The sequence below is a fragment of the Salmo trutta genome, unplaced genomic scaffold (genome assembly GCF_901001165.1).
Source record: "Salmo trutta unplaced genomic scaffold, fSalTru1.1, whole genome shotgun sequence".
NCBI lineage: Eukaryota > Metazoa > Chordata > Actinopteri > Salmoniformes > Salmonidae > Salmo > Salmo trutta.
In genome coordinates this window covers 156,882-181,881 of record NW_021822222.1, presented here as the reverse complement: position 1 = coordinate 181,881, position 25,000 = coordinate 156,882, and the positions used below count along the sequence as shown (strand labels likewise).

General features: G+C 46.0%; 1 protein-coding gene across 1 annotated transcript in view; it reads left to right on the top strand.

The window, feature by feature from the left end:
* The window catches only part of klf5a (Kruppel like factor 5a), a 19,377-nt gene extending 8,677 nt beyond the window's left edge, over positions 1-10,700 (top strand). The window contains exons 3-4 of the mRNA XM_029743235.1: positions 2,343-2,402; positions 10,476-10,700. Coding sequence (XP_029599095.1) covers positions 2,343-2,402; positions 10,476-10,654 — 239 coding nt within the window. The 3' untranslated portion in view covers positions 10,655-10,700. The remainder of the gene's footprint in view (positions 1-2,342; positions 2,403-10,475) is intronic.
* The last annotated feature ends 14,300 nt before the right edge of the window (positions 10,701-25,000 follow it).

The window sequence follows — 25,000 nt, the reverse complement described above, 5'->3', positions numbered from 1 at the left end:
TCAGGTGCATCATGTTTCCATTGATCATCCTTGAGATGTTTCTACAACTTGATTGAAGTCCACCTGTGGTCAATTCAATTGATTGGACATGATTTGGAAAGGCACACACCTGTCTATATAAGGTCCCACAGTTGACAGTGCATGTCAGAGCAAAAACCAAGCCATGAAGTTGAAGGAATTGTCCATAGAGCTTCAGGACAGGGCTGTGTCGAGGCAGAGATCTGGGGAAGGGTAACAAAAAATGTCTGCCGCATTGAAGCTCCCCAAGAACACAGTGGCCTCCATCATTCTGAAATTGAAGAAGTTTGGAACCACCAAGACTCTTCCTAGAGCTGGCCGCCCGGCCAAACTGAGCAATCAGGGGAGAAGGGCCTTGGTCAGGGAGGTGACCAAGAACCCGATGGTCACTCTGACAGAGCTCCAGAGTTCCTCTGTGGAGATGGAGGAACCTTCCAGAAGGACAACCATCTCTGCAGCACTCTGCCAATCTAGCCTTTTATGCTAGAGTGGCCAGACGGAAGCCCCTCCTCAGTAAAAGACATGACAGCCCGCTTGGAGTTTGTCAAAAGGCACATAAAGACTCTCAGACCATGAGAAACAAGATTCTCTGATCTGATGAAACCAAGATTGAACTCTTTGGCCTAAATGTCAAGCGTCACGTCTGGAGGAAACCTGGCACCATCCCTACGGTGAAGCATGGTGGTGGCAGCGTCATGTTGTGGGGATGTTTTTCAGCGGCAGGGACTGGGAGCCCTCAGACTGGGGCTCACTTTCCAAAAGGACAACGACCCTAAGCAGACAGCCAAGAGAACGCAGGAGAGGCTTCTGGACAAGTCTCTGAATGTCCTTGAGTGGCCCAGCCAGAGACCAGACTTGAACCCGATCGAATATCTCTTGAGAGACCTGAAAATAGCTGTGCAGCAACGCTCCCCATCCAACCTGACAGAGCTTGAGAGGATCTGCAGAGAAGAATGAGAGAAACTCACCAAATACAGGTGTGCCAAGCTTGTAGCGTCATACCCAAGAAGACTCGAGGCTGTAATCACTGCCAAAGGTGCTTCATCAAAGTACTGAGTAAAGGGTCTGAATACTTATGTAAATGTGCTATTTTTTTATTTTTATAAATTAGCAAAAATTTCTAAACCTGTTTTTGCTTTGTCATTATGCAGTAGTGTGTGTACATTGAGGATCTAAAAAATATATACTTTAGGAAGAGGCTGTAACGTAACAATGTGGAAAAATTCAAGGTGTCTGAATACTTTCAGAATGCACAGTATTGTAGAACAGCAGATACCACAGATATATAGTATAGTAGAACAGCAGAATCCATAGATATATAGTATTATAGAACAGCATAATCCACAGATATATAGTATAGTAGAACAGCAGAATCCATAGATATATAGTATAGTAGAACAGCAGAATCCACAGATATATAGTATAGTAGAACAGCAGAATCCATAGATATATAGTATAGTAGAACAGCAGATACCACACATATATAGTAGAACAGCAGAATCCACAGATATATAGTATAGTAGAACAGCAGAATCCACAGATATATAGTATTGTATAACATCATTCCATTGAGAGATAGTATTGTAGAACACATACTGTAGAGTATTGTATAACATATACTGTAGAGAGTATTGTAGAACAGAGAGAGAGAGTATTGTAGAACACATACTGTAGAGAGTATTGTAGAACACATACTGTAGAGAGTATTGTGGAACACATACTGTAGAGAGTATTGTAGAACACATACTGTAGAGAGTATTGTAGAACACATACTGTAGAGAGTATTGTAGAACACATACTGTAGAGAGTATTGTAGAACAGAGAGAGAGTATTGTAGAACACATACTGTAGAGAGTATTGTAGAACACATACTGTAGAGAGTATTGTGGAACACATACTGTAGAGTATTGTTGAACACATACTGTAGAGAGTATTGTAGAACACATACTGTAGAGAGTATTGTAGAACACATACTGTAGATAGTATTGTGGAACAGAGAGAGAGTATTGTATAACACATACTGTAGAGAGTATTGTAGAACAGAGAGAGAGAGAGAGTATTGTAGAACACATACTGTAGAGAGTATTGTAGAACACATACTGTAGAGAGTATTGTAGAACACATACTGTAGAGAGTATTGTAGAACACATACTGCAGAGAGTATTGTAGAACGGAGGAATCCATAGACAGATAGTATTGTGGATCAGAGGGCTCGCAGTGGTGGAACAGAACATTTGATGTGTCTTGTACATATTCCTGAACTTGTGCCTATTTTATAATCCTGATAATATCGTTTTCTTCTTCTCCTGTGTATCGTTTCCCAGGATGTAAGAAAGTATACACCAAGTCTTCCCATCTGAAAGCCCACCTGAGGACCCACACTGGTGAGATCTTCTCTCTCTTTTAATTAACCGTGTTTTAAAAAAAAACCCGATCTCGTTTAAAGGCTGGTGGCGTTGGCCTCTTTTTTTTATTTTTATTTTTGGTCGTTCCTCGTGGTGTTGCTAGGCAGGAGCGTAGTCTTGGCATGCGTTATGCGTTCATTCCTTGCATGCTGCTTGGGGAAGTTATCCCCGCTCCGCCCGCCCCAATATGCTGTTCCGTTAAACAGACGGATAAGATGACAACACTTCAACAAAAAGCCCCCGCTCTCTGTCAGCAGGAGATGGAGAATATTCAGCAGCTCTGGAAGGTTTCAGGAATTCTAGAACGTTTTCATCTGTGAGGGTTGAGGGGGGGGGGGCTTTCTGTGATGGTTGAGGGGGAGCTTTCTGTGAGGGTTGAGGGGGAGCTTTCTGTGAGGGTTGAGGGGGGGCTTTCTGTGAGGGTTGAGGGGGGGGCTTTCTGTGAGGGTTGAGGGGGGGGCTTTCTGTGAGGGTTGAGGGGGGGCTTTCTGTGAGGGTTGAGGGGGGGCTTTCTGTGAGGGTTGAGGGGGGGCTTTCTGTGAGGGTTGAGGGGGGGCTTTCTGTGAGGGTTGAGGGGGGGGCTTTCTGTGAGGGTTGAGGGGGGGGCTTTCTGTGAGGGTTGAGGGGGGGGGCTTTCTGTGAGGGTTGAGGGGGGGGCTTTCTGTGAGGGTTGAGGGGGGCTTTCTGTGAGAGTTGAGGGGGGGGCTTTCTGTGAGGGTTGAGGGGGGGCTTTCTGTGAGGGTTGAGGGGGGGCTTTCTGTGAGGGTTGAGGGGGGGGCTTTCTGTGAGGGTTGAGGGGGGGGCTTTCTGTGAGGGTTGAGGGGGGGGCTTTCTGTGAGAGTTGAGGGGGGGCTTTCTGTGAGGGTTGAGGGGGGGCTTTCTGTGAGGGTTGAGGGGGGGGCTTTCTGTGAGGGTAGAGGGGTCTTTCTGTGAGGGTAGAGGGGTCTTTCTGTGAGGGTAGAGGGGGGTTCTACATACAGTATAACGTTTGGCCGTTAATGCAGTGTGTTGCGTCCCTGTCAACCTGTTATTTTCCTGTTGTCCTCCTGACTGTGTGTGTGTGTGTGAGAGCTCTGTGGAATGGCTGCGGGGGGGCGGCGGCAACATTTGACATGTTCTCTTCTCTCTATCTTCCATACCGCCTTCCCTCAACCAATCACGTGTCTTTAGAAAGCAGATGTCACAAAGTGCTTCTACAGAAACCCAGTTTTAAATCTCCAAACGGAAAGCGATGCAGGTGTAGAAGCACGGTGGCTAGGAAAAACTCCCCTAGAAAGGCCAAAACCTAGGAAGAAACCTAGAGAGGAACCAGGCTATGAGGGGTGGCCAGTCCTCTTCTGGCTGTGCTGGGTGGAGATTAGAAACCTAGAGAGGAACCAGGCTATGAGGGGTGGCCAGTCCTCTTCTGGCTGTGCCGGGTGGAGAGGAACCAGGCTATGAGGGGTGGCCAGTCCTCTTCTGGGTGGAGATTAGAAACCTAGAGAGGAACCAGGCTATGAGGGGTGGCCAGTCCTCTTCTGGCTGTGCTGGGTGGAGATTAGAAACCTAGAGAGGAACCAGGCTATGAGGGGTGGCCAGTCCTCTTCTGGCTGTGCCGGGTGGAGAGGAACCAGGCTATGAGGGGTGGCCAGTCCTCTTCTGGGTGGAGATTAGAAACCTAGAGAGGAACCAGGCTATGAGGGGTGGCCAGTCCTCTTCTGGCTGTGCTGGGTGGAGATTAGAAACCTAGAGAGGAACCAGGCTATGAGGTGTGGCCAGTCCTCTTCTGGCTGTGCCGGGTGGAGATTATAACAGAACATGGCCAAGATGTTCAAATGTTCATAGATGACCAGCAGGGTCAGATAATAATAATCATAGTGGTTGTCGAGGGTGCAACAGGTCAGCACCTCAGGAGTAAATGTCAGTTGGCTTTTCATAGCTGAGCATTCAGAGTTCGAGACAGCAGGTGTGGTAGAGAGAGAGAGAGAGCGGGAGAGTCGAAAACAGCAGGTCTGGGACAGGTAGCACGTCCGGTGAACAGGTCAGGGTTCCATAGCCGCAGGCAGAACAGTTGAAATTGGAGCCGCAGCATGACCAGGTGGACTGGGGGACAGCGAGGAGTCATCATGCCAGATAATCCGGAGGCATGGTCTCTCTCTCTCTCTCTCTCTGCCTCTCTCTCTCTCTGTCTCTCTCTCTCTCTGCCTCTGTCTCTCTCTCTCTGCCTCTCTCTCTCTGCCTCTCTCTCTCTGTCTCTCTCTCTCTGCCTCTCTGCCTCTCTGCCTCTGTCTCTCTCTCTCTCTCTCTCTCTCTGTGTCTCTCTCTCTCTCTCTCTCTCTGTCTCTCTCTCTCACACAGAGAGTGTAATATGAGCTAAGCCATGTAAACAAGTAGCTGTGGTTTAGGTGTGGTCCTCCCAGGAAGTCTGAACCATATTCCCCTGGTAATATCTCTATATTCCTGGTGTAGTTCTCTGATCAGGGAAACACATCCTCCTATCATCCAGTAGATTGTAGTGGTTATTAAACATCTCTCTGTAGGAGACGACGTATCTGTGTGCTTCCTGTTGGGAACGGCTAGAGCTTTTATGACACGGACTGTTTGACAAGGGTGCTCGCACGCACGCACGCACACACACACACACACACACACACACACAGAGAGAGAGAGCGCTCCAACAATCTGGATAACGGATGCTGTTGGAGAGATGAAACGAGGGCTTCCAACACGTGAATGAGAGGCATTAGGAAGTGTGTGTGTGTGTGTGTGTGTGTGTGTGTGTGTGTGTGTGTGTGTGTGTGTGTGTGTGTGTGTGTGTGTGTGTGTGTGTGTGTGTGTGTGTGTGTGTGTGTGACTGAAGGGCCTTGACTATGGGCAGGTTAATCATTTGAGGTGAACTCAATGCACCTGTCTCTGAGGAGGAGTGGAGCAATCCACCTGTCTCTGAGGAGTGGAGCAATCCACCTGTCTCTGAGGAGTGGGGAGGAGTGAACTCAATGCACCTGTCTCTGAGGAGTGGAGCAATCCACCTGTCTCTGAGGAGTGGAGCAATCCACCTGTCTCTGAGGAGTGGGGAGGAGTGAACTCAATGCACCTGTCTCTGAGGAGTGGAGCAATCCACCTGTCTCTGAGGAGTGGGGAGGAGTGAACTCAATGCACCTGTCTCTGAGGAGGAGTGGAGCAATCCACCTGTCTCTGAGAAGGGGGAGGAGTGGAGCAATCCACCTGTCTCTGAGGAGGGGGAGGAGTGGAGCAATCCACCTGTCTCTGAGGAGGGGGAGGAGTGGAGCAATCCACCTGTCTCTGAGGAGTGGAGCAATCCACCTGTCTCTGAGGAGGAGTGGAGCAATCCACCTGTCTCTGAGGAGGAGTGGAGCAATCCACCTGTCTCTGAGGAGGAGTGGAGCAATCCATCTGTCTCTGAGGAGGGGGAGGAGTGGAGCAATCCACCTGTCTCTGAGGAGGAGGGGGAGGAGTGGGGCCTTGAGCGGGGGTTGTCTCTAACACACAGAACTCTACCAGTCCAGACATGTCTGCCACTGCGTACCTCCCTCGCTCCCTGCCCTCTCGTTGGGGGGGTCGGTCTTCACCCCTACACAACCCCTCCACCTACCCGGGGTTGGTCTCTCCCATAGAGATGGCTCTTTTCACTTCTGAAAGTTTTCAGACCCCTTGACTTTTTCCACATTTTGTTACGTTACAGCCTTATTCTAAAATGGATTAAATTGTTTTTAACCCCTCATCAAAACTTCCCACAATACCCCGTAATGACTACCCACAATACCCCGTAATGACTACCCACAATACCCCGTAATGACTACCCACAATACCCCGTAATGACTACCCACAATACCCCATAATGACAAAGCAAAAACAGGTTTTAGACATTTTTGCAGATGTATTGAGAAAAAAATATATATAATTCACATTTCAGACCCTCAGTACTTTGTAGAAGCACCTTTTTGGCAGCGATTACAGCCTCGAAGCTTCTTGGGTCTGACGCTACAAGCTCGGCACCCCGTCTCCTCTGAACAGATGATGTTGAGATCTGTCTGTTACTTGAACTCTGAAGCATTTATTTGGGCTGCAATTTCGGATTTCATAGCGATTTATGGTTTTTGCGGCTGCACTTGAAGAAACTTTGAAGGGTTTCAAATTTGGGCGAAATGACACTAATTGTTATATATTTTGGTCGTTTTGTCAGGAAATGCAGCTCCGTCTCAAGTTCTGCTGTTGTGCAGTGGTTACACAGCCTTTCCTCTACAGGGAGCCAGGTTTTCCTGTGTCTACCCTTCTCAATGGCAAGGCTGTGCTCACTGAGCCTGTACTTTATCAAGGTTTTTCTAAGGTTTTGATCAGTAACCGTGGTCAAATAGTTTGCCACGGTGTACTGTCGATTTTTAGGGCCAGATAGCACTGAGCTTTGCGTTTCCCAATAAGCAATGTAGTTTTGTTTTGACTGTGTTGTAATTTGGTTTATTCTGATTGATTGGATGTTCTGGTCCTGAGGCTTCAGTGTGTTAGTAGAACAGGTTTGTGAACTCAGCCCCAGGACCAGCTGGATTAGGGGACTCTTTTCTTTGCTCAGCTCTTGGCATATATATATATTCACACACAGTTTAAGTCAGAAGTTTACATAAACCTTAACCAAATACATTTAAACTCAATTCCAGACATTTTAATCCTAGTAAAAAATTCCCTGTCTTATGTCAGTTAGGATCACCACTTATTTTCAGAATGTGAAATGTCAGAATAATAGTAGAGAGAATGATTTATTTCAGCTTTAATTTCTTTCATCACATTCCCAGTGGGTCAGAAGTTTACATACACTGAATTAGTATTTGGTAGAATTGCCTTTAAATTGTTTAACTTGAGTCAAACGTTTCGGGTAGCCTTCCACAAGCTTCCCACAATAAGTTGGGTTAATTTTGGCCCATTCCTCCTGACAGAGCTGGTGCAACTGAGTCAGGTTTGAAGGCCTCCTTGCTCACACACGCCTTTTCAGTTCTGCCCACAAATGTTCTATAGAATTTAGGTCAGGGCTTTGTGATGGCCACTCCAATACCTTGACTTTGTTGTCCTTAAGCCATTTTGCCACAAATTTGGAAGTATGCTTGGGGTCATTGTCCATTTGGAAGACCCATTTGTGACCAAGCTTTAACTTCCTGACTGATGTCTTGAGGTGCTGACTTGTTGCACCCTCGACAACCACTGTGATTATTATTATTAGACCATGCTGGTCGTCTATGAACATTTGAACATCTTGGCCATGTTCTGTTATAATCTCCACCCGGCACAGCCAGAAGAGGACTGGCCACCCCTCATAGCCTGGTTCCTCTCTAGGTTTCTAATCTCCACCCGGCACAGCCAGAAGAGGACTGGCCCACCCCTCATAGCCTGGTTCCTCTCTAGGTTTCTTCCTAGGTTCTGGCCTTTCTATGGAGTTTTTCCTAGCCACCGTGCTTCTACACCTGCATTGCTTGCTGTTTGGGGTTTTAGGCTGGGTTTCTGTACAACACTTTGAGATATCAGCTGATGTAAGAAGGGCTATATAAATACATTTGATTTGATGTTGCTTCAATATATCCACATCATTTTCCATCCTCATGATGCCATCTATTTTGTGAAGTGCACCAGTCCCTCCTGCAGCAAAGCACCCCCACAACATGATGCTGCCACCCCCGTGCTTCACGGTTGGGATGGTTTTCTTCGGCTTCCAAGCCTCCCCCTTTTTCCTCCAAACATAACGATGGTCATTATGGCCAAACAGTTCTATTTTTGTTTCATCAGACCAGAAGACATTTCTCCAAAAAGTACGATATTTGTCCCCATGTGCAGTTGCAAACCGTAGTCTGGCTTTTTTTATGGTGGTTTTGGAGCAGTGGCTTCTTCCTTGCTGAGCGGCCTTTCAGGTTATGTCGATATAGGACTCGTTTTACTGTGGATATAGATACTTTTGTACCTGTTTCCTCCAGCATCTTCACAAGGTCTTTTGCTGTTGTTCTGGGATTGATTTTCACTTTTCACACCAAAGTACGTTCATCTCTAGGAGACAGAATGCGTCTCCTTCCTGAGCGGTATGACGGCTGCGTGGTCCCATGGTGTTTATACTTGCGTACTATTGTTTGTACAGATGAACGTGATACCTTCAGGCGTTTGGAAATTGCTCCCAAGGATGAACCAGACTTGTGGAGGTCTACAATTTCTTTAGATTTCTTGGCTGATTTCTTTAGTTTTTCCCATGATGTCAAGCAAAGATGCACTGAGTTTGAAGGTAGGCCTTGAAGAACATCCACAGGTACACCTCCAATTGACTCAAATTATGTCAATTAGCCTATCAGAAGCTTCTAAAGCCATGACATTTTCTGGAAGTTGGTCCCCCCCCTTTGCTGCTATAACAGCCTCCACTCTTCAGGGAAGGCATTAATATGGAGTTGGTCCCCCCCCTTTGCTGCTATAACAGCCTCCACTCTTCTGGGAAGGCATTAATATGGAGTTGGTCCCCCCCCCCCTTTGCTGCTATAACAGCCTCCACTCTTCAGGGAAGTCATTAATATGGAGTTGGTCCCCCCCTTTGCTGCTATAACAGCCTCCACTCTTCAGGGAAGTCATTAATATGGAGTTGGTCCCCCCCTTTGCTGCTATAACAGCCTCCACTCTTCAGGGAAGTCATTAATATGGAGTTGGTCCCCCCCTTTGCTGCTATAACAGCCTCCACTCTTCAGGGAAGTCATTAATATGGAGTTGGTCCCCCCCTTTGCTGCTATAACAGCCTCCACTCTTCAGGGAAGTCATTAATATGGAGTTGGTCCCCCCCTTTGCTGCTATAACAGCCTCCACTCTTCAGGGAAGGCATTAATATGGAGTTGGTACCCCCCCTTTGCTGTTCGACCAGTAGGCGTCAGTATACCTTTTGGGCGTGCACACACACACACACACACACACACACACACACACACACACACACTTGTTTTGCACGTGTTTCGTGTGGGACGGTGTTTTGGCAGAGTCGTTGTGTCTTCATGTTTTTGTTATGGTTCACTAAGGGTTTGGTTTGGTTTCTATCTTTCCAGGGAGCGTATCATGTCCGTCATTTCTGTCTGCTGTTGTACCTGTGGTGAGGTGTGTGTGTGTGTGTCACACGTCTGGTAAAACAGGCTTTGGTGCCTTGGGGGAAATGAAGACAACAGAAGCGTTAGTGAGAACCTGCTCAATCCACTAATCCACTGTTTAATAACCTGCATTAACATGTTTTAATGGGCTCAGATCGTTACCCTCGTAGAGACGGTTTGTCTTGTTTGGTGAACATTACGGAGAGAGGATGTGAACTGCACCTTTTTGAGTTGTTCACTTTGAGTGTCTGTTTCTGTTACTGTGGGTCGTCTGTTATCAAAACCACTAGCTAGAGACTGTTACTGTGGGTCGTCTGTTATCAAAACCACTAGCTAGAGACTGTTACTGTGGGTCGTCTGTTATCAAAACCACTAGCTAGAGACTAGCTAGAGGCCTTCCCTGTAGCTCCGTTGGTAGAGCATGGTGTTTGCAACGCCAGGGTTGTGGGTTCGATTCCCACGGGGGGCCAGCACAGAAAAAATGTATGAAATTGTATGAAATGTATGCATTCACTACTGTAAGTCGCTCTGGATAAGAGCGTCTGCTAAATGACTAAAATGTAAATGTAAAACCACTAGCTAGAGACTGTTACTGTGGACAAACTCTTTCAGAAGTGTTTTTGCTGTAAGTCATCTTAACATGTCTGTCTCTGTCTCTCTCTCTCTGTCTCTCTCTCTCTGTCTCCCTCTCTCTCTCTGTCTCTCTCTCTCTCTCTGTCTCCCTCTCTCTCTCTGTCTCCCTCTCTCTCTCTGTCTCCCTCTCTCTCTCTGTCTCCCTCTCTCTCTCTGTCTCCCTCTCTCTCTCTGTCTCCCTCTCTCTCTCGTCTCCCTCTCTCTCTCTCTCTCTCTCTCTCTCTCTCTCTCTCTGTCTCTGTCTCTGTCTCTCTCTCTGTCTCTGTCTCTCTCTCTGTCTCTCTGTCTCTCTGTCTGTCTCTGTCTCTCTGTCTGTCTCTGTCTCTAGGTGAGAAGCCGTACAGGTGTTCGTGGGAGGGGTGTGACTGGCGTTTCGCCCGTTCTGATGAGTTGACTCGTCACTTCAGGAAACACACAGGGGCCAAACCCTTCCAATGCTCTGTCTGCTCTCGCTCCTTCTCCCGATCGGATCACCTGGCCCTGCATATGAAGAGGCACCAGAACTAACACACACACAAAACACTAGCTTGAATCACAAAGACATGCACTCAAATCAGGAAACGTTCAACCTAAACTGTACAGTGGTACAAAACCACTTTTCTAGAGTAGATCTTGTAGTCTTTATCTTGACCTGGTCGTAGTTGGAAATGACAACTTGTTCTCAACTAGCCTACCTGGTTAAATAAAGGACTTGTTCTCAACTAGCCTACCTGGTTAAATAAAGGACTTGTTCTCTACTAACCTACCTGGTTAAATAAAGGACTTGTTCTCAACTAGCCTACCTGGTTAAATAAAGGACTTGTTCTCAACTAGCCTTCCTGGTTAAATAAAGGACTTGTTCTCAACTAGCCTACCTGGTTAAATAAAGGACTTGTTCTCAACTAGCCTACCTGGTTAAATAAAGGACTTGTTCTCAACTGGCCTACCTGGTTAAATAAAGGACTTGTTCTCAACTGGCCTACCTGGTTAAATAAAGGACTTGTTCTCAACTGGCCTACCTGGTTAAATAAAGGACTTGTTCTCAACTAGCCTACCTGGTTAAATAAAGGACTTGTTCTCAACTAGCCTTCCTGGTTAAATAAAGGTCAAATTAAAATAAGTCTAGACCAGTGGCTCCCAAACTGTGGGCAGGGACCCACTTTTGGACAGAACCCCACCCACCCACCCACCTAAGCCCCTTTTTCATCCAGGAAAAACCCTGCATTGTCACAAATAATTTCAGAATTCTACAGTACATTTCTTGACATTGGATCACAAGTACATTCAGTTAAATGCTTTGAAGAAGAGGGTGTTATTCATCTCTATTTTTATATTTAGTCTCTGTTTTTTTTGTGGTTTTTTTTCACCGCTCAAACCTTATGGTGGGTCGCGACTCAAAAGACTCCTCAATTGGTGGATCACTTTAACCCCCCCCCTAAAAAAGTTTTTGGAGGTGGTGGTGGTGGTGGTGGGGGGGGAAACGCTGGTTTAGATTACAGTATAACTTATTATCTGGGGCTCCTGTAACTGTTATTGATCTGATGATGTTCTGTGTTATTATAGCAGTCATCTCTCCATGTTCCCTCTCAAAATGGGGGGGGGGGTCTCTTTATGTTCTGTGTTATTATGGCAGTCATCTCGCCATGTTCCCTCTCAAAATGGGGGGGTCTCTTTATGTTCTGTGTTATTATGGCAGTCATCTCTCCATGTTCCCTCTCAATATGGGGGGGTCTTTATGTTCTGTGTTATTATGGCAGTCATCTCTCCATGTTCCCTCTCAAAATGGGGGGGGGTCTCTTTTATGTTCTGTGTTATTATGGCAGTCATCTCTCCATGTTCCCTCTCAAAATGGGGGGGTCTCTTTATGTTCTGTGTTATTATGGCAGTCATCTCTCCATGTTCCCTCTCAAAATGGGGGGGTCTCTTTATGTTCTGTGTTATTATGGCAGTCATCTCTCCATGTTCCCTCTCAAAATGGGGGGGGTCTCTTTATGTTCTGTGTTATTATGGCAGTCATCTCTCCATGTTCCCTCTCAAAATGGGGGGGTCTCTTTATGTTCTGTGTTATTATGGCAGTCATCTCGCCATGTTCCCTCTCAAAATGGGGGGGTCTCTTTTATGTTCTGTGTTATTATGGCAGTCATCTCTCCATGTTCCCTCTCAAAATGGGGGGGTCTCTTTATGTTCTGTGTTATTATGGCAGTCATCTCTCCATGTTCCCACTCAAAATGGGGGGGGGTCTCTTTTATGTTCTGTGTTATTATGGCAGTCATCTCTCCATGTTCCCTCTCAAAATGGGGGGGGGTCTCTTTATGTTCTGTGTTATTATGGCAGTCATCTCGCCATGTTCCCTCTCAAAATGGGGGGGGGGTCTCTTTTATGTTCTGTGTTATTATGGCAGTCATCTCGCCATGTTCCCTCTCAAAATGGGGGGGGGTCTCTTTTATGTTCTGTGTTATTATGGCAGTCATCTCTCCATGTTCCCTCTCAAAATGGGGGGGGGGGTCTCTTTTATGTTCTGTGTTATTATGGCAGTCATCTCTCCATGTTCCCTCTCAAAATGGGGGGGTCTCTTTATGTTCTGTGTTATTATGGCAGTCATCTCTCCATGTTCCCTCTCAAAATGGGGGGGGGGTCTCTTTTATGTTCTGTGTTATTATGGCAATCATCTCTCCATGTTCCCTCTCAAAATGGGGGGGGGGTCTCTTTTATGTTCTGTGTTATTATGGCAGTCATCTCTCCATGTTCCCTCTCAAAATGGGGGGGGGGTCTCTTTTTTGTTTCTGTGTTATTATGGCAGTCATCTCTCCATGTTCCCTCTCAAAATGGGGGGGGGGTCTCTTTATGTTCTGTGTTATTATGGCAGTCATCTCTCATGTTCCCTCTCAAAATGGGGGGGTCTCTTTATGTTCTGTGTTATTATGGCAGTCATCTCTCATGTTCCCCCTCAAAATGGGGGGGGGGGGGGTCTCTTTATGTTCTGTGTTTGTTATTATGGCAGTCATCTCTCCATGTTCCCTCTCAAAATGGGGGGGTCTCTTTATGTTCTGTGTTATTATGGCAGTCATCTCTCCATGTTCCCTCTCAAAATGGGGGGGTCTCTTTATGTTCTGTGTTATTATGGCAGTCATCTCTCCATGTTCCCTCTCAAAAGGGGGGGAAGCGGTTCTGCTTGTTCTCTTTGTGTTCTGCGCGTCGCTGCAGTAACAGAACCCTTTCATTTAAAGGGTTTGAATTTGGACGATGACATCTGTTACTTTCCTGACGCAAATCACTGGAACAGATGGTGTCTCTATACTATATGGAGAACAGCAATACTGACAAGGGTTATTAGCTTCTGTCTGGATGGAGAGGCTGAGAGAGGGGGAGAGGCTGAGAGAGAGGGAGAGGCTGAGAGAGAGGGAGAGGCTGAGAGAGAGGGGGAGAGGCTGAGAGAGAGGGAGAGGCTGAGAGAGGCTGAGGGAGAGAGGCTGAGGGAGAGAGGCTGAGGGAGAGAGGCTGAGAGAGAGAGAGAGTTGAGGTGAAGTCTGGGAGATGAGCGACAGCCGTATAATTGAATATAGGGTGTCCAATCAAAAACACATCTTTTTGACCAAATGTGTAAAAATGTTAATTGTGTAGATAATCCTCTAAGAAAACACGATGGTCCAAATATTAGGATGGCCAAAATGTGGGCGACTAAATCAATGCAGGACAGAGGAACAAAAGTGGTTAAAAATCTAGAGAATATCATTGTGTCTCTGAGGCTGTATGATAATTATCTACCTGACCCTGGTTTTTACAATTTTATTTTGTATTCGTCATCTTGTCTAATCCGGAGAACGTAAAACAACATCAAGTTAAAAGATGGGTATCGATGTTTAAGATTATTACATGTAATATTTGTTTTTATATTTTAGTTTTAACACTTTTCATATTAATGACAAGTTCTTGTTATTTTTCAGAATTCTCTCACAACAACAAAAAACACAACAAGTTTTAACTTCTCTAACTTGTCAACAGAGCAACTGAGCAAACACCAAACTTTTATTTTTATTTTCAAAGCCTTTTTACATGTTAATATCATCGTTTTGCGGAAACTACTTTAGAGACGACAACGACATCGTTTTGCGACCCGCGGAAACTACTTTAGAGACGACAACGACATCGTTTTGCGACCCGCGGAAACTACTTTAGAGACGACAACGACATCGTTTTGCGACCCGCGGAAACTACTTTAGAGACGACAACGACATCGTTTTGCGACCCGCGGAAACTACTTTGGAGACGACAACGACATCGTTTTGCGACCCGCGGAAACTACTTTGGAGACGACAACGACATCGTTTTGCGTCCCGCGGAAACTACTTTAGAGACGACAACGACATCGTTTTGCGACCCGCGGAAACTACTTTAGAGACGACAACGACATCGTTTTGCGACCCGCGGAAACTACTTTGGAGACGACAACAAAAAAAATTGGAAAATCCTCAAAAAGGTTTTTTGGCGGGAAAAGCCTCTCGGTCGACGGAGTTCAGTGCTTTTATTATCGAATGTATCAGGTTTCAAAATCAGACTCTTTCTTTTTTGTTTGTTTTGTATATAAAGTTAATGATATGTTAGACAGAGAGACCCCCTTACTGAATGATTCACAACGTGAAAGAATCATACATGTGTCTCCGGTAAAAATGTATTTTCTAACATAAGGAAGTGGAATGTTTTCTCCTACTCTGGGCAGTGTTTGGGACACCCTACTTAGTATTGAATGTAATACAGAAAACCACATTGACTAATGTATTCATGGCAACTAACCTGGATGTTCAGACACGTTGGGTTTCATCATAAGTGTCTCTGTGGTCTTCTGAGCTCCACCTAAAAACAAGGTACTTTGATCAATTTGTGTGTGTCCCAAATGCCACCCTATTCCCTATATAGTACACTACTTTAGACCAGGACCCTATAGAACCCTATTCCCTATGTAGTGCACTACTTTAGACCAGGGCCCTATAGAACCCTATTCCCTATATAGTGCACTACTTTAGACCAGGGCCCTATAGAACCCTATTCCCTATATAGTACACTACTTTAGACCAGGGCCCTATAGAACCCTATTCCCTATATAGTGCACTACTTTAGACCAGGGCCCTATAGAACCCTATTCCCTATATAGTGCACTACTTTAGACCAGGGCCTGTAGTAGTGCACTACTTTAGACCAGGGCCCGTAGTAGTGCACTACTTTAGACCAGGGCCCTATAGAACCCTATTCCCTATATAGTACACTACTTTAGACCAGGACCCGTAGTAGTGCACTACTTTAGACCAGGGCCCGTAGTAGTGCACTACTTTAGACCAGGGCCCGTAGTAGTGCACTACTTTAGACCAGGGCCCGTAGTAGTGCACTATATAGGGATACTAGCTGATACTATAATGCTAAATCTTCCTTTTATTTATTTAATGAAACTTGGACGAGAGGGAATCCAACTTTTTCTCAGATCTGCCATTTTATTCTGTGTAACTGAAATGCCTTAATGTAAATACCTGCTCTGTAAATAATGTTTGATTTTTAAAAAAAAATTTTTGCTCTTTTTATTTTATTTTTATTTTTAAACAAAAGGGCAGAACTTATAAAATGCCCCGCATCAACACTGTGTGATTTTATTATTTTAAATATTTTGATGATGGTATTGTTTTATATTTGTAATTTGAACCTAATTTGTAGTTTCCCTTTTTGGTAGAAATGAAACAAATAAATCCTAATTAAATAAATCTTGTTGTCACTTTTTGTTGTAACATTTGTTGTCATGATTCAAATCTCTTTTTACGGAGTCAAAAACTTCCCCGCGAGGCTCCGACGTAGCAGACAAAAGTAAGACTCTCTTATCCAACGGTTTCCACCAATAACTTTCTCTTGTCATCTTTTCCTGTCCGAAAGGTTTCCCTGAACCTCTCGTCCCACCATATGTTTGCGTAGCAGGAAGTGCCTCAGCGAAGCCCGTCTGTTACCAGTTGATAGGAGTGAACCCGTCGTGGTGGTTTGACAAGTGTCTCAATAGGATCTTGGCTCAACTTGTTATTGTCATTTACCTAAGATCACAGAGAGATCTTAACGATAAGAGGAGAGATTCGGTATCCTTTGAAAATAGATTGAAAAAATGGTTGTTTACTTTAAAAAAAAAGATTTTTAAGATAGTCTTTGGCTCGTTAAATCATATAAATATTTTTTTTTATGTGACGCAAAGAGGAAGAGATGTTCCTCAGGTAAGATATGATGACTGACTGACGTGTTCTGGAATGTTTATTATGATTCTATGAATCATTCTAGAAGCTTTTATCCATCTGATTCCGGAGACAGAAGACTGGCTTGATTCCAAAGGATCATTCCAGAAGCTTTACTGTGAAACATTTACCTGCTGGCCACCATTCCAGTCTGTCAACCGAGTTGTCTAACCCCTCCTAACTAGATTTATGAACTCCCTTCACTACATGGCTCTGATCTGTCTCTGGATTGGAGACGACAGTGGATCTGTCTCTGGATTAGAGACGACAGTGGATCTGTCTCAGATTGGAGACGACAGTGGATCTGTCTCTGGATTGGAGACGACAGTGGATCTGTCTCTGGATTGGAGACGACAGTGGATCTGTCTCTGCTTGGAGACGACAGTGGATCTGTCTCTGGATTGGAGACGACAGTGGATCTGTCTCTGGATTGGAGACGACAGTGGATCTGTCTCTGGATTGGAGACGACAGTGGATCTGTCTCTGGATTGGAGACGACAGTGGATCTGTCTCTGGATTGGAGACGACAGTGGATCTGTCTCTGGATTGGAGACGACAGTGGATCTGTCTCTGGATTGGAGACGACAGTGGATCTGTCTTGGAGACGACAGTGGATCTGTCTCTGGATTGGAGATGACAGTGGATCTGTCTCTGGATTGGAGACGACAGTGGATCTGTCTCTGGATTGGAGACGACAGTGGATCTGTCTCTGGATTGGAGACGACAGTGGATCTGTCTCTGGATTGGAGACGACAGTGGATCTGTCTCGGATTAGTGGGTAGTTACACTGGGTAGTGTCCTGGTCAGAGGTAGTGTCCCGTCGGGCTCTGTCAGAGGTAGTGTCCCATTGGGCTCTGGTCAGAGGTAGTGTCCCCATTGGGCTCTGGTCAGAGGTAGTGTCCCCGTTGGGCTCTGGTCAGAGGTAGTGTCCTGGTCAGAGGTAGTGTCCCGTCGGGCTCTGGTCAGAGGGTAGTGTCCCGTTGGGCTCTGGTCAGAGGTAGTGTCCCCGTTGGGCTCTGGTCAGAGGTAGTGTCCTCGTTGGGCTCTGGTCAGAGGTAGTGTCCCCGTTGGGCTCTGGTCAGAGGTAGTGTCCCCATTGGGCTCTGGTCAGAGGTAGTGTCCCCGTTGGGCTCTGGTCAGAGGTAGTGTCCCCGTTGGGCTCTGGTCAGAGGTAGTGTCCTGGTCAGAGGTAGTGTCCCGTTGGGCTCTGGTCAGAGGTAGTGTCCCCGTTGGGCTCTGGTCAGAGGTAGTGTCCTCGTTGGGCTCTGGTCAGAGGTAGTGTCCCCGTTGGGCTCTGGTCAGAGGTAGTGTCCTGGTCAGAGGTAGTGTCCCCGTTGGGCTCTGGTCAGAGGTAGTGTCCTGGTCAGAGGTAGTGTCCCGTTGGGCTCTGGTCAGAGGAGGTAGTGTCCTGGTCAGAGGTAGTGTCCTGGTCAGAGGCAGTGTCTTGGTCAGAGGTAGTGTCCCGTTGGGCTCTGGTCAGAGGTAGTGTCCTGGTCAGAGGTCGTGTCCTGGTCAGAGGTAGTGTCCTGGTCAGAGGTAGTGTCCCGTTGGGTGTAGTGCGTCATTAGAGACGTAGACGGTGAGTTACGTCACTCTGACAGCGTACAACCTGCAGGATTCCCCGCTGAGACACTGCCGCTCATCAACACTGTTCTCTTTTGATGTGAGATCAGGAAACCATGAAAAAGAGGAAAACATTATTTCATCGTTTAGGGAAAGAAAAGGGGGATTCCCCCTGACTAACTCTCTCTCTTTCTTTCTCTTTCTCTTTCGTTTCTCTTTCTCTTTCTTTCTCTCTCTTGCCTCTCTCTCTCTCTCTCCCCTTCTGCCTCTCTCTCTCTCTCCCTCTGCCTCTCGGTCTCTACTCTCTCTCTCCTCTGCCCCTTTCTCTCTCTCCCTCTGCCTCTCGGTTTTTTGTCTCTCTCTTCGCCTCCTCTCTCTCTCTCCCCTCTGCCTGCTCTCTCTCTTCTCTCTCTCTCTTCTTCTCTTCGCTTCTCCCTCTGCCTCTCGGGTCTCTCTCCTCTGCCTCTCTCTCTCCCTCTGCTCTCTCTTCTTTCCCCTGCTGCATCTCGGTTCTCTTCCCTCTGCCTCTCTCTCTCCCTCTGCTCTCTCACGGTCTCTCTCTCTCTCTCTCTCTCTCTCTCTCTCTCTCTCTCTCTCTCCCTCTGCCTCTCTCTCTCTCTCTCTCTCCCTCTGCCTCTCGGTCTCTCTCCCTCTGCCTCTCTCTCTCCCTCTGCCTCTCGGTCTCTCTCTCGCTCTCTCTCTCTCTCTCTCCCTCTCTGCCTCTCTCTCTCTCTCTCTCTCTCTCTCTCTCTCTCTCTCCCTCTGCCTCTCTCTCTCTCCCTCTGCCTCTCTCTCTCTCTCCCTCTGCCTCTCTCTCTCTCTCCCTCTGCCTCTCTCTCCCTCTGCCTCTCCCCTCCTTCTCTTCCCCTGTGTCTACATGTGTTCTTAGTTGAGTCTCAGCATTAAACCCTGGATGTAATGTACCTCCGTTGTCTAAAGAAAAGGAATGAGAGAGAAACAATGGGAAGCTCCCGAGGACCCGGATCAGACTCTTCCTCCTGAGATCTCCCTCCTCCTCCTCCTCCTCCTCTCTTTCTTTCCATCTCTCCATCCATCCACAGAATCCTCTCTTCTCCCTGCAGAGGGGTCAGGTTATTGTTTTAATGTACAGTCAGGGACCGTCCCACCCCCTCAGGTCAAGGTGACGGTCAGAACAGCTATATTTTTCTCATAACCTGCTCATGCTGGATCAATAAGACTAAAGCTGCATTCCAAATGGCACCCCCCCCCCCCTTTTGTTCTCTACTGAGTGCACTACTGTAGACTCTGAGTCCTATATATATCGGCCCTGGTCGAAAGAAGTGTGCTCTTTGGGACACAGCCTCCTCCTGGCTGTTAGCAGAACAATAGACAGTGTTCCGTACTGAGGGAAATTACCCCAAACAGGGAGGGAGACTATTATTTCAAGTGGAGGTTGTTTAGGTCAAGGAGAGGGGGTTCGAAAGATGTACTGTTTGTTTTCTATCACGAAGGGCTTTCTGACTTTACCCATTGAGGTAGTTAGAGTACAGAGTGATGTTCCTTTTCTGCCCTATATAATCAATATTATCCGCTGTTGGGCCTCCCTATATAATCAATATTATCCACTGTTGGGCCTCCCTATATAATCAATATTATCCGCTGTTGGGCCTCCCTATATAATCAATATTATCCGCTGTTGGGCCTCCCTATATAATCAATATTATCCGCTGTTGGGCCTCCCTATATAATCAATATTATCCACTGTTGGGCCTCCCTATATAATCAATATTATCCACTGTTGGGCCTCCCTATATAATCAATATTATCCGCTGTTGGGCTTCCCTATATAATCAATATTATCCGCTGTTGGGCCTCCCTATATAATCAATATTATCCACTGTTGGGCCTCCCAATATAATCAATATTATCCGCTGTTGGGCCTCCCTATATAATCAATATTATTCGCTGTTTGGCCTCCCTATATAATCAATATTATTCGCTGTTGGGCCTCCCTATATAATCAATATTATCCGCTGTTGGGCCTCCCTATATAATCAATATTTTCCGCTGTTGGGCCTCCCTATATAATCAATATCCACTGTTGGGCCTCCCTATATAATCAATATTATCCACTGTTGGGCCTCTATATAATCAATATTATCCGCTGTTGGGCCTCCCTATATAATCAATATTATCCGCTGTTGGGCCTCCCTATATAATCAATATTATCCGCTGTTGGGCCCTCCCTATATAATCAATATTATCCGCTGTTGGGCCTCCCTATATAATCAATATTATCTACTGTTGGGCCTCCCTATATAATCAATGCAGTTGCCAGAAAGAACAATCTTATGGCTCGGATGGCTGGAGTCTGACAACTTTTTGGAACTTTCCCTGACACCGCCTGGTATAGAGGTCCCGGATGGCAGGGAGCTCGGCCCCCGTGATTTACTGGGCCGTTACTCACCACCCCCTGTAGCGTCTTGCGGTCGGATGCCTTGCAGTTGCCGTACCAAGCGTTGATACAGCCAGTCAAGATGCTGTCGACGGTTGCAGCTGTAGAACTTTGAGGAACTGAGGGCCCCCACACTAAATCTTTTCAGCCTCCTGAGAGGGAAGAGGCGGTGTCGTTCCCTCTTCACAAGGACCATGTTAATTCCTTTAGTGATGTGGACACCGAGGAACTTGAAGCTTTCGACCCGCCTCCACTACAGCCCCATGTGGACGGGGGGCGTGCTTGCTCCTCTGTTTCCTGTTGGGGCAGCCCGTCAGGAAGTCCAGAATCCAGTTGCAGAGGGAGGTGTTTAGTCCCAGGGTCCTTAGCTTAATGATGAGCTTTGAGGGGACTATGGTGTTGAACGCTGAGCTGCAGTCAATGAATAGCATGCTCACATAGGTGTTCATTTTGTCCAGGTGGGCAGTGTGGAGTGCAATAGACATTGCGTCATCTGTTGGGGCGGTATGCAAATTGGAGTGGGGTCCAGAGTGTCTGGGATGATGGTGTTGATGTGAGGCCATGACCTGCCTTTTCATGGCTGTAGATGTGAGTGCTACGGGGCGAAAGTCATTTAGGCAGGTTACCTTGGCGTTCTTGGTCACAGGTTGGTATGCTTGAAACAAGTTGGTATTACAGACCATTTCAGGGACACTTTGAAAACGTCAGTGAAGGACACCTTGACACCTGCCTTGCGAATGTTAACCTGTTTAAAGGTCTTACTCACATGGGCTACGGACAGCGTGATCACACAATCATCCGGAAACAGCTGGTGCTCTCATGCATGGTTCAGTGTTGCTTGTCTCGAAGTGAGCATAGAATGCATTTAGCTCGTCTGGTAGGCTCGTGTCTGGGCTGCTCGCAACTGGGTTTCCGTTTGTGATACTTTGCAAGGCACATCCGTCGAACCTCAGAGCCGGTGTAGTAAGATTCGATCTTAGTCCTGTATTGACGCTTTGCCTGTTTGATGGCTCGTCGGAGGTCGTAGCAAGATTTCTGCTAAGCGTCCCAGATTAGTGTCCAGCTCCTGATAGAGGCAGCTCTAGCCATTCGCTCAGGGCTGATGTTTCCTATCATCCATGCCTTCTGGTTGGGATACAGTGCATTCAGAAAGTATTCAGACCCCTTGACTATGTCCACATTTTGTTACGTTACAGCCTTATTCTAAAATGGATCTACACACAATACCCCGTAATGACATCACAATATCCCGTAAGGATATCACAATACCCCGTAATGACATCACAATATCCCATAATGACATCACAATACCCCGTAATGACATCACAATATCCCATAAGGATATCAACAATACCCCGTAATGACATCACAATACCCCATAATGACATCACAATACCCCGTAATGACATCACAATACCCCATAATGACATCACAATACCCCATAATGACATCACAATACCCCCGTAATGACATCACGAAATCCCGTAATGACATCACAATACCCCGTAATGACATCACAATCCCGTAATGACATCACAATACCCTGTAATGACATCACAATACCCCGTCAATGACATCACAATATCCCGTAATGACATCACAATACCCTGTAATGACATCACAATACCCCGTAATGACATCACAACCCGTTAATGACATCACATATCCCAAATGACGAAAATGTTGTAAATGTATTAAAATATACAAACAAAAATAACTTAATACATAATATTTAAGACCCTTTACTATGAGACTCAAATTGAGCTCAGGTGCATCCTGTTTCCATGATCATCCTTGAGAGTTTCTACAACTTGATTGGAGTCCACCTGTGGTCAATTCAATTGATTGGACATGATTAGGAAAGGCACACACCTGTCTATATAAGGTCCCACAGTCGACAGTTCATGTCAGAGCAAAAACCATGAGGTCAAAAGAATTGTCCATAGAGCTCCGAGGACAGGATTGTGTCGAGGCACAGATCTGGGGAAGGGTATCAAACGCTTCTGCAGCATTGAAGGTCCCCAAGAACACAGTAACCTCCATCATTCTGAAATGGAAGAAGTTTGGAACCACCAAGACTCTTCCTAGAGCTGGCCGCCCGGCCCAAACTGACCAATCGGGGGAGAGGGCCTTGGTCAGGGAGGTGCCCAAGAACCCTACGGTCAGTCTGACAGCGTTCCCGGAGTTCCCCTGTGGCGTTTGGAGAACCTTCCAGAAGGACAACCCATCTCTGCAGCACTCCACCAATCAGTGGCATCCACTTCATCAGACCACTTCTGTATTTAATGCGTCACTGGTACTTCCTGTTTTGAGTTTTTGTTTGTAAAGCAGGAAGTTATGTCTGAGAGGGCCTTTCTATGCGTTTTTGTGTGGAATAAAGTGACTTGGAGTTTTTCCACCTCTAGTTGCACAGGTGACATGCTGGGTAAAATGAGCTTTAAAGGATTTAAAGTTTCCCTGCATTAAAAATCACCGGCCGGGAGAAACGACGCCTCTGGATGGGCATTCTCTTGTTTGTTTATGACCTTATAACAGCTCGTTGAGTGGTCTTTATAACAGCTCGTTGAGTGGTCTTTATAACAGCTCGTTGAGTGGTCTTTTAAAGCTCGTTGAGTGGTCTTTATAACAGCTCGTTGAGTGGTCTTTATAACAGCTCGTTGAGTGGTCTTTATAACAGCTCGTTGAGTGGTCTTTATAACAGCTCATTCAGTGCGGTCTTTATAACAGCTCGTTGAGTGGTCTTTATAACAGCTTGTTGAGTGGTCTTTATAACAGCTCGTTGAGTGGTCTTTATAACAGCTCGTTGAGTGGTCTTTATAACAGCTCGTTGAGAGCGGTCTTAGTGCCAGCATCGGTTTGTGCTAGTAAATAGACGGCTACGGAAAAATATAAATGACAACTCTCTTTGTATAGTCTTTTTTTTTTAAATGTAATTTTTAACCAGGTAGGCTAGTAGAGAACAAGTCCTTTATTTAACCAGGTAGGCTAGTTGAGAACAAGTCCTTTATTTAACCAGGTAGGCTAGTTGAGAACAAGTCCTTTATTTAACCAGGTAGGCTAGTTGAGAACAAGTCCTTTATTTAACCAGGTAGGCCAGTTGAGAACAAGTCCTTTATTTAACCAGGCAGGCTAGTTGAGAACAAGTCCTTATTTAACCAGGTAGGCCAGTTGAGAACCAGTTCTCATTTGCAACTACGACCTGGCCAAGATAAAGCAAAACAGTATGACACATACAACAACACAGAGTTACACATGGAGTAAACAAAACATACAGTCAATAATACAATAGTAAAAAATCTGTATACAGTGAGTGCAAATGAGGTAAGGAGGTATGGCAATAAATAGGCCAATAGTAGCAAAGGTCTGCAGATCTAAATCAGACGAGCCAAATCGCGAGACTTCCTTCACCTCAGAGATCTACACACCAGCTGTTGTTTACAAAGAACACACCTCTCCTCCCTCCATCTTACCTGAGTCTGCTGTCCGATGTTGTCTCGCCACGATGCCGCCTCGCCTGCCTCTTTCGCCGCCGCTGCCTCTTTCGAGTCCCGAGGATTAGGGCCCCGGGGACTCTGTCTCTGTCCCTTTATCGCTTTGTCTCTCCTCTTTGTTCTCTCTCTCCTCTCAAGTCAACATTGCTTTCAGAGATGAATATGGGATTGATTGATACAGTATCGTTACAGTGAAATGACAGTCTCCTACGTAGTGGAATGATCGCGTCTCTACTGTCACTTCATCAGGTCAGAAGAGTTAACTTCCTGTCATCAGGTCTTCTTCTCTGTGTTTAGTAACTAAGTAGTGACTCAGTCAGAAGAGGTGACTTCCTGTCATCAGGTCTTCTTCTCTGTGTTTAGTAACTAAGTAGTGACTCAGTCAGAAGAGGTGACTTCCTGTCATCAGGTCTTCTTCTCTGTGTTTAGTGTGTGTGTGTGTGTGTGTGTGTGTGTGTGTGTGTGTGTGGTGTGTGTGATATCTACGTGTGATATCTACATGTGAATCTACACTCTCTATGGAGCTTCTCCCTATGATATGAACTAACAGGATGTCTAGCAGACTCTATGGAGCTCCTCCATATGATATGAACTAACAGGATGTCTAGCAGACTCTATGGAGCTCCTCCATATGATATGAACTAACAGGATGTCTAGCAGACTCTATGGAGCTCCTCCATATGATATGAACTAACAGGATGACTAGCAGACTCTATGGAGATCCTCCATATGATATCAACTAACAGGATGTCTAGCAGACTCTATGGAGCTCCTCCATATGATATGAACTAACTGGATGACTAGCAGACTCTATGGAGCTCCTCCATATGATATGGCTTATAAATTGGGTCATATCATACCCCTATTTTATTGGACTATTTTTACTATTTCCAAGGAAAAAGAACAGAAACAACAAGTTAATTTTCCTAGAAAAAGCCTTTCTGCCCCGTTTTATAACCAGTTCATATTGATTTCTGAGAAGTTTTGAGCTCAAAGTACCAAGTAATCAGTCATTCCACTATCGGCTAATGTTTTGGTAAATATCACCGTGCATGAACCTTTATATAGGACACGTTGTGTGTCCTTCCCTTAAGAGAGAACAACCAATCTCTATCTCTCTTTCTCCAGCAGTGACAGCTGAATAGTG